The sequence below is a fragment of the Mus caroli genome, chromosome 3, assembly GCF_900094665.2.
Source record: "Mus caroli chromosome 3, CAROLI_EIJ_v1.1, whole genome shotgun sequence".
NCBI lineage: Eukaryota > Metazoa > Chordata > Mammalia > Rodentia > Muridae > Mus > Mus caroli.
The window spans coordinates 151,045,538-151,055,567 of NC_034572.1; the positions used below are offsets into that span (position 1 = coordinate 151,045,538).

The 10,030-nt window shown below is 38.6% G+C and overlaps 1 protein-coding gene across 12 annotated transcripts in view; it reads right to left on the reverse strand.

Annotated features, from left to right (window-relative positions):
- Lrrc7 (leucine rich repeat containing 7) overlaps nt 1-10,030 on the reverse strand; it is a 461,164-nt gene that overhangs the window by 120,324 nt on the left and 330,810 nt on the right. For all 12 annotated transcript variants that reach the window (XM_029475024.1, XM_029475018.1, XM_029475023.1 and 9 more), the window contains 2 exons: nt 8,503-8,577; nt 1,491-1,635 (listed from right to left, as the gene is read on the reverse strand). In XM_029475024.1, coding sequence (XP_029330884.1) covers nt 1,491-1,635; nt 8,503-8,577 — 220 coding nt within the window. The remainder of the gene's footprint in view (nt 1-1,490; nt 1,636-8,502; nt 8,578-10,030) is intronic.

Genomic DNA, 10,030 nt, shown 5'->3' on the forward strand with positions numbered 1-10,030 from the left:
TATAACCAGGCTCTGGGCAGATACATAGATACAATTTCCTCTGAAATTTTACCGAAATACAGAGGATAGTTCAGTGAGTAGCTAGTGTTTCCAAGCTGCTTTTTCTATGATTTATGACACTTGATCCCATTGTTTTCTATTCTATGATTGCTTTAACTTATTTTATCTTCTGTATGGATTTTTTTTCAATTTCCTGTTTTCTGGTGCTTTACAAGGTATAAATTTTATCTCTTTTTTTAAGTGGACACATTTTCATTTTTAACATGCTTATTTAACTTCATTTTTCTTGCACACTTGTGGGATTTTTAAAAAATTATCAGATAAATATTGATTCTTCTTAGAGGCCAGATACACAGTCTCAGCAATGAGTATTCAGCTATGATCCTCAGTTACATGGAGTGGTGCTGAAGGTGTAGCCAAATACTACCACTCTGTTGTGTGATCAGACAATGCCCTTTGTAGCTGACAAGCTACAATATTGCAATACACACACCAGCTCTTCCTGTACTCATCTGCTCACAAGTTTCATCTAAGGTGACTAACATTCAGATCAGAAACCAATATCCCCACTGCATCACAACCTCATGAGACGCAGCTGGTAGATGAGAGGTTTAATGAAGATTTCTGTTACATCTGACGGTTGGAGAAACACTTTTGGAAATGTGTTGATTATGTAAATAAAAAGCCAGCCAATTTATGAGAAAAACTAGTGTGATTTTGTTAAAACCAGTGTTCTCCATCAGTCTGAAGAATCAGTTAAAGTGGTGATAAAATACTAAAGGGAACTGGAAAACTGCCCTGTCATCAAGTTTCCCTCCCACTGGGCTACTTAGCCTTTAACTTCCAGAAACATTAGCAAGTTGCTAAATACAATGGCAAATCTACTGCAAATAAGTTCAAATCCCCATTTCAAAGTTATGAGAATTGATGTTTATTCTCCTACCTGAGACATCTCAAAAATAATAGGAAGAATATAAAAGAATACTCATTACTTAGTCCTTTATAACTTTACTTATAAAATTCCCTAGTGTGCAAGCTATACTTACAATTATTCCTACTGACAAGCATCTTACAACATATTAAGGACAACACGTCTTTTAAAAATAATGGAATTAAGAATCTAATTTATATTCACACATTTTTGTGTTACTTACCTGTTATTCCAATGTTAAAATGCACCCGCTATCACCAAATAACTCTAAATCTAAATTCTTACTTCTCATGACAACACTGTGCAATTCAGGACATTTGATAATTTAAGGGTATACCAATTTACTAGGAAGAGAGCTGGATATGGTAGCTAAAGTTAACTGTTCATTTTAAGGAATTAATAATATGTTGTTTTATGATCTTGCATGGTAAATTTGCTAGTTCATTAATGTCAGACTAGTAGTATATTACCTACATGCATAAACAAGTTATACTGCCAAAAAAAAAAAAAACCCTGTACACTTGACATAATTACTCATGACAAAATGTTACATCCTCACCTATTGAGTCAGGCAGCTGTTGCAACATATTGGATGATAGTAAGAGGTCCTCGAGGGCTTCACATCCAGAAATATCCATGTCAACCGTTTCTATCCTGTTTTTTGACATATCCAGGTATACCAACATCTTTAACTTCCCTATAGACTTGAAGACAGTGCATAAACTCAGGGTTAGTTGGGGGAACTTTCATAAGGCTCTTGAAGCTGCGAAAACCACAATGTTGTGAAATTAATTTTAACACCACCACCACAGCAATAGGGAGCATATGGAAGCACTGGTCAAATGTACACTGGTTGGAAATGGATACAAGTGTACCCATTTGGAAACACAGAATCCTTACATGATCTACATACCTCTAGACCTATTCTGCAGAATAAAACCACACATGCACCCAAATGATTATTGGATACATTATTCACAGCAGCTAATCCTGCCTCAATGATTGCATAGGAAGGCAAAAGTGGCCTGCCCACATAATGGATGTTATTTGGCAGTAGCAGTGAGTGAAGTGTTGAAATGTGCTTCAAAATAGATGAACTTTGAAAGGTGCAAGTCACAAAAAACCCACACAGCATAGATTACACTCATATGCAATCTCCAAAACTGGTAAATTTATAGACAGAAAGTAGAGAAGATTGCCAAAGATTTAGTATTTCTTTTAAGGGTGATGGGAATGTTCTAAAGTTAGGTTATGATGATGTTTATAGAACATTGTGAGTCTGCTAAAAAATCCACCGAGTTGTAAATGCCTGTGAATTATATCTCACTGCAGTGGTTATAGATAAATTTTGAGTCAACGCAGCAGTCAGAGCACCACAGTTCTCAAAGTTGCCAACGGGGCACTGAACATTGCATATTATTCTTATGGTTAAGATGCCTCAGAGATAATTAGAATTGTAATCTGAACTTTATTCTGCTAATTAGAGTATGGGAGGCAAGGAGGTCTTTGTATTCACAGATAAGGACTAGGGGATCCTGGAATGTTAAATACACAGGGTTGTTCCTTCAAAGAAAGGAATACATAGCCTGTCATCCACCCAGATGTCTGGGAAAAGACATTAATAGCCTGCTTACCTTTGTGAGATCTTTGTGGGTAAGATTACACTGGACCCTCCCTCAGACCTTTATCATAAGTTTGCTTTTCTCAGTCAGTCTACAGAATCCATCTGTATGGAAGGTGTCAACTTTACAAAATTTTTGATGTAGTATATCTGATCTTCATTTAATTTACTTTGTTCTTCAAAGAGATTTATGTTTGCTTTATTGTGCACATGGGACTGAGTTAATTATCACCTGGGAAGTTTTCACCAAATTGTGTGTTGCTTAAATATACCTAAAATAAGCTACTCAGGGTCAGACTCCCAAAGTTTGAATCAACTTCATATACTTATTCATGCTGAACTGAACTGCTTTCTTGCCTCCCACAGATCATTACTCTGCTGGCCATGGTGGTCACAGAGACCCCTGTATTAGAGTTTCAACATTCTGCTCATTCACTATCCATTTTTGAGACTCCATATTATATGCTGCTATCTGTGTTATGAATTGCAGACAACATCATGAGCCAGGCAGCTATCTGGGAAGACATAGATAAAGACAAAGGCATTTTAAAATTTTGAAATGAACTGTCATTGTGAAGTATAGGCTGGTCTTCAACTTAAAACATTTCTGCTTCCTTCTTCCAAGGACTTTAATCGTAGCTATTCAACACCATAATTGTCAAAACAAGGTTTTTATCTCTAGGGAAGTTTTTACATTAGTGAGGGCAACATCCAAAGAAACAATTAAAAGTACTCTTTATAGGTACATGAAAATTCATATGGGAAATATCACAGAAGAAAGGAGAAAAAACCAAGACTGTCCAACAGTTGTTATTTGTCAAGAAAGAGGAAAGTCAAAGGTATTGAGATAGTTCAGTAAGTAAAGGGCCTGCTGCAAAACCCTGAAGACTCCAGTTTAATCCCTGGCACTTATACTGAAGCCAGGCATACTGACAAATGCTCATACTCGTAGTGCTAGGGAAGCAGAGACAGATCTGCTATGCAGATAGCCAGTCTAGCTGAGCCAGTGAACTCCAGGTATAGCAAGAGATGCTGTCTCAAAAAATAAGATGGAGACTAATTGAGAAAGGCACCTAACATATATCTCAGGACTCTGCATGCGTGCACACAGATGTATACACACACACACACACACACATTCACACTAGCATACAAAGGAAGAAAAGGAGGGAACCTGGAAGAGAGAAAAGCTTTTACATTCACAGAGAAGCTTGGAAAAATTTGGCATGTTGAGAGAATTAATAACTTAGAGAAACTGAAATCTGTGCTAAGGTCAGGTTTTCAGGAAGAGGACTACTGCAGGAGGATATCACATGTTACAGGGTCATGAAAACTCTGTCTTACAGGCAAGAAGAGAGAGTAAAAGGTTTGTAAGACTGGGAATGAATTGATCAGATCTGTACTTGAAAGAAAAAATAACTCCAGGGAATGTTCAAAAAGGCAGATTCATGATTAGAGTCAAGAAAGTCTACTAGATGCTGTACTGTGGGCTTGTGTCATCTGTAACCGATCATACATCAGAAATATACAAAGTAATAGAAAATTCTAGGCAAACTTAAGACATGTGGGGGAGAATGCATCAAAACAAACAAACAAAAAACACATAAAAAGAAATAGCTGAGAGTTTCCACTTGCTACTAAATAGTGTGGTTGTTTAGCATTTGTACTGCAGTGGCTCTTATCCAGAACCTAGGGAGGATTTAAGACATTGGAAGGTCCAGATTGTTAGCTGCAAGATTGCACCCATTTCTTATAAGGAACTTCATCATTTGTGGATTTTGGTTTGTGGTATACAGAATCTTGGAAGAATCCCTTAGACACCAAGGAACTACTGACTACTCGACAGAGTATTTTGTATGTGTAGTAGCTAGGTACCCAAGGCAGTGGACGTGAGGAGAAAGAAGAATGGGCTCAAGAAAATGTGAAGTCAAATCAAGGATTTCTGACTGCATAGGGTGGGAGGGGCAGCTTCTACCTGTGGTCACTCAACTTGTAGGTGGACAACAGGAAACAGCTGGGTAAAAGTTTTCATCTTCCTTTGTTTCAGGATGTTTGTAGATATATGCCTCATGCATTTGGATTGCTTGGCAGTTCACTCATTTGATCCACCTATGGGCACCTTACTGTTTGTCTGTACTTATTTGACAAAGTATAAATAAGATAGCAAGAATTAACCAACTTGATTGGCACTGAGCTAAGGGATTTATTTATTTTTAAACTTAATATTCTATATTCATATAATGCAATTTACAATCAGACCAACTACAGTCTGTGACTCCCATCCTCACCTTTCCCTGGGCCTGCCAGGAAAGCAGATTCTCCAGCCCATCTTAGAGCCACTAAGCAGTAACTGTCTGAAGCAGCCTTCTAACTGGCACTAATGCTTGGAGCTTAAGGTTGTGGATGAAGTTCCCAAGGAAGCAAAGGCAATGACTAAAATTCAGGATGGAGTTCTCTGAGAATCAGCAATCAAGGACAGGAGAGGCATGGAAGGAAGGAAACAGACATGGACATCTTGGCCTGTGAGGGAGTTGTGAGAAATTCCCTAGCAAAGCTTTCCAAAAGTTCAGGTCCCGGAGCCCACAGGTGCTGAGAACAGGGCCTTTGGATCCTGCATTTGTGGGTTATTAGAGGAACAGAAGGTTGCCCAGAATGGGGTTTTGACCTTGAGTGAGGAGGCTCTAATCAAAAAAGGGAATCTGAAGAGGCCAGGGAAACTGCATGCAGTGTTTCTAGAAGCTGGAGAAGAGAGAAGGTTCTTCATTCTTGAAGAACACACACAAGCACATACTTTCTGTGTGACCTTTTCAGATTGCCCCAAGAATGATGTTTGGCACTGAAATGGAACTTTATCTGGATTGGACAAAAGGTCATCCTGTCCCCAATGCCCCTTATTAACTCAGGGGCCTCATCCTGCCTCTTTAGGAAGGACATTTGAGGAGCTGGCCTTCCAGAATGGAGGAAAAGACAGTTGCAGGTGGCATGTTCCATGTTCAGAAGAATGACATTTGATTAAAGCCTCCACTTTGTTATCTTGTCCCATTCCAAGGAGATATGAGCATGTTAACCCTCTCTTTGCCAGGGATAAAAGACCCTCTGTGCTTTTGCATTGTAGTTCTACTACTGCCCTTTAATTGGGAGTTTTTTTTTTTTTTTTTCATCTTTGAAGCTGCTCTCAAAGCTGTTTTGCTCTTTCCAGCACTGACCAGCATATGCTATGCAGGTTCTAAACATTTCCTGGAATCGAAACAACATTTGGGTGCTTATTTTTGTGTCTTTCAAACACCTTCTAAAGGCATCTTTTCCTATAGCAAAGATCTCCAACCCTTGGGAAATTTTTTCTTGCTTCAGCACCACTCTGGGTGCAGAGAGATCCACAAGTGAATGACAGAAGAAAGAGTGGAAATCACAAGATGAGGAAGATGCCAGACTATTTAGAAACAATATAATTTTATGCACCATTTGGTCAATAGCTGTAAGATAGAGCTTTGTAGAGGAGGAAATACTTGATCATTCTTTTTGCCTCTCTGAGTTATGGAAAATGAGTAGAAAGCAAGAGTCTGGATTATTTATGTGAGTATACTGTAGCTGTCTCCAGACACAACAGAAGAGGGCATCAGAACCCCTTACAAGATGGATGTGAGCTACCATGTCATTGCTGGGAATTGAACTCAGGATCTCTGGAAGAATAGCCAGTGCTCTTAACCAGCGAACCATCTCTCCAGCCCCTTAGTCTAGACTTCTAAATGCATATTAACTTAATATGTTAGAATGCATGAGCAAAGGAAAAGGTAGATTTGCTGTCCATCCACATCTCTTCACAGTAAACACTAAGGTTATTCATCTTTGGGACTGATTGACAGGTTGGACCAGACATGAGCAGGTTGCCAAAGCCATGTAGAACTGGATAGAAAGCCGGGGTCACTAAAGTTGGGAGGAATGGAGAACTCACATGTGGGGCACAGCAAAATGTCAAATTAAAGCATACTAAGTAGAATTAGCCATGAACTACAGCTGAGCTAGTGGATTAGATACAAAAATTTTGAAAAAGACAGGCTAGACAGATTGTCCATCTCACCTTTTACTTATTCAGACCTTTGGATTCTGCAAATATCACCACTACAGAAGGCGCAGTGACCCTGATTCTCACCTGTACCTTAAACAGGCTCTAGAGAACACAGTGACACAAACACACACACACACACATACACACACACACACACACACACACACACTGTTAGGTCAAACACTACTGTACAAAAGCAGCTGCTCTGATTACAGACCAGGGTTCACTGGCTTTGTGATCTGAGCTGGACTGAACCTACTCATAGGGTTTCTTTGAGGATCCAAAGAATGAATATTTATAAGCTTCATTAGGCAGTGCCTCAGGGACAGTAAATCCAAAGTACGTGGCTTTTCGTAAACGAATATATTCAAGAAGCTGGTGAAAACTTGCAGCTAGGTAACATTCTGACTTTCCCAACTCTATTCAGGATTTAAGAGGCATTTTATCTCCATTCTCCAGGACTCTATATACACTGGTCTCCCTTCATTCACAGGGATAAGTTAGTTTTTGTAGATGTCTAAGCTGCTTGTGACTCAGACCTGTACAGACTGTGGCTTTCTCTATATATTTACCAAAGATAAAAATTATCAAGCAAATAGCAACAGACTACAATAAAACACTAGAGCAGGAGACTACTAAAGAACTGCATAAGCCAGATGTGGTAGTCTATACCTTTCATTCTGGCCCTTGAGAGGCAGGAGCAGAGAATCTCTGAGTTTAAAGCCAGCCTGGTCTACAGAACTAGTTCCTGAATAGACAGGGCTACACAGAGAAACCTTTGTCTTAAAAATCCAAAAATAATAAATAAATAAATAAATAAAAAAATAAAAACCATTTATACATTTTCATTTCTGGAGTTATTATTATGTGAGTCTCCCAAACAATACAATTGAGGGAGTTGGCTATATGACCTCTGTGCTCTGACACTGACATAGTTTCTGATCATACTAATAAACTGTCTTGTATAAATCAATAAGCATGAGATGTACAAACTTCCCAGTTTATGTCTGTAATGCTATAAATGTAGTCCTTCCAAATTAAAAAAAAAATCTTAATTTCCCCTGATAAATCTTCTTTTCTATGGCCTCATGTTTATTTAGAGAGAACAAATGTCTTAAACGTCTTATCTCTGAAATAATTTAAAGTAAATTCAAAAGAAGAGAAAAATTTTCTTTTTGGAAATATTGAAGCCTCAGTCTTGGCTGAAAAATAATTTCCTCCACTTGCCTGGACCCTTAGTTGAGTGACATGTGTGTTGAGGTGATCAGGAAAGATAGGAAGCAGGGGCTTGGTCTGTTGGATATGTGAGCACACATTCTTTCCAGTACCTGTAGCAAGGCTGTTACTGAAAATCATTCTCTCACTAGATGGAACTTCAGCTCCAACAGTTGAACCTGGCCAGGGAGGTGTAATGAAACCTCCCTCTCACAGAAGGAAAACCTGGCTCTGGTTCAGTTTTCATTGATACTGTGTGATCATTGTGATTTTCAAAGGTGTAAGTGGGTTCTACTGGATAAGAAGCAGAGAAAGCAATTTCATTTGTGAAGAATTCTAGCAGCAAGAGGAAGGACAGCTGTATGGTTACCTGTGAGAATAAGGCTGATTTTGTGAAATGAAATACATATTAAGACTACAACTGTGAACTTATCAGCTTTTAAGATCCACCGAGTAGGATAATGGATATCAAGAGAAATCTCAGCTGTTTTCTTTTTGCGAGTCACAAAAGACTTAGACGATTAAAGACAAAGCTGCGAGAAACACTTAGTGCCTGAGGCCCTAAAAAGTGTTAATTCCAAGGACTGGGAATTCAGATGTGGGATTAATGATTAAAAACACAATCAACCTTCAGCAAGTCAGAACACATGCATGGCAAAGCTTACGTACCCCAGGCAGCACTTGCAATGCATTGTTATCCATCCACAGCTCCCTCAAATTCTGTATTTGATCCAGAACTTCAGGCTGTGTGAGAGGCAGAGAGAAAGAGAGGTAAGACAAACCAAGTCAGTCTTCTCTGATCATAGATATTAGATGTTATTTCTTGAATCCTTAGCTTTTATTTAGGAATCTATTCTTAATCTAAGAAATCTCATGTTTCACAGACCTTCAAGAAACCCAGTAGAGAAGGAAAGCACAGACCTAGAATTATCTGGAATCAATCAGAACAATTATTTTAAAACTTAAGACCTATTACCCAGACATCTTAATCTATTTCTTTAATATAGTTTAGTTATCTTTCATATCATTAATTCTTTTTTAATTACTTGGTAAGTTTATTCTTCACATAACTTAAGTTTTTCTTCTTAAAAAATTTTAACTTTTATTTATTATTTATGTGTATCGGTGTTCAACTTGCATGTATGTCTGTGCACCACATATATGCAGTATCTATAGAGGCCAGAAGGGGGCATCAGATCCCCTGGAACCGGAGTTAAGGACAGTTAATGAGCCTCAATGTGGATTATGCCAGTTGAACCTGGGTCCTCTGGATGAGCAGTGCTTCCTTTAAGTGCTGAGCCAGCCCAAGTGGCATCAGCATTTGAAAGCCAAGGCACTACTGTTTTAAACACAGGCGTGTACCCTCACTGTGGTTCTTCACACACACTAAGTTCTTACTGTGTGTCTGAGTACCACATACAAAACGCCTGTGGGCACAGAGCATTGCAGAACTGTGATGCGATAGTTATAGTTCTAGTCTTTGAATTCCCATCTCTTCATTTCATCAGGCTGCTTGAATTTTCTCCCTCCCAGACTCTTCTGCTGAGAAACCTAGGTGATTATGGGTACATATAGATCTGAGAAGTGAAATACAAATTAGGTCTCTACTGACAAAAATCATACTGAAATTTATTTTAAAGCATTTCTTGGTACATATATAATTTCAGGATTCCGTAAAAGTAAAAGTAAATGTGCATATGAGTAACCTGTAGGTGCTTATTTTACATAAATAATTCAAATTCTGGATATGTATTACTGTAGAATGTAGAGCATCTTCAAACATTTTCAGAAATGTTTGATATTTTGATTTTGTAATAGTACTAATGAATGTTGCTTGACACACATCCTGTAGGGGCTAGTAAAAGTTGTTGTTTTTAAAAATTTAATTATTTTATTTATTTATATCCCAAATGTTGCCCCCTCTTGATGCCCCCAGAGTTCTTCACCCTATCCTCCTTCCCTCTCAGAGGGTATCCCTCCCCCCCCCCATCCCCTTTCCCTGGGGCATCAACTTTCTGTAGGATTAGGCTCTCCAACTGAGGCTAGACAAGACACTCAAGGAAGTGCTAGGGGCTTCTTTTTCTTTCTCTTTTTTCTTTCTTTCTCTCTCTCTCTCTCTCTCTCTCTCTCTCTCTCTCTCTCTCTCTCTCTCTCCAAATGACTTCATTTCCTCTGAATGCCCTGATCATTGGTGCTT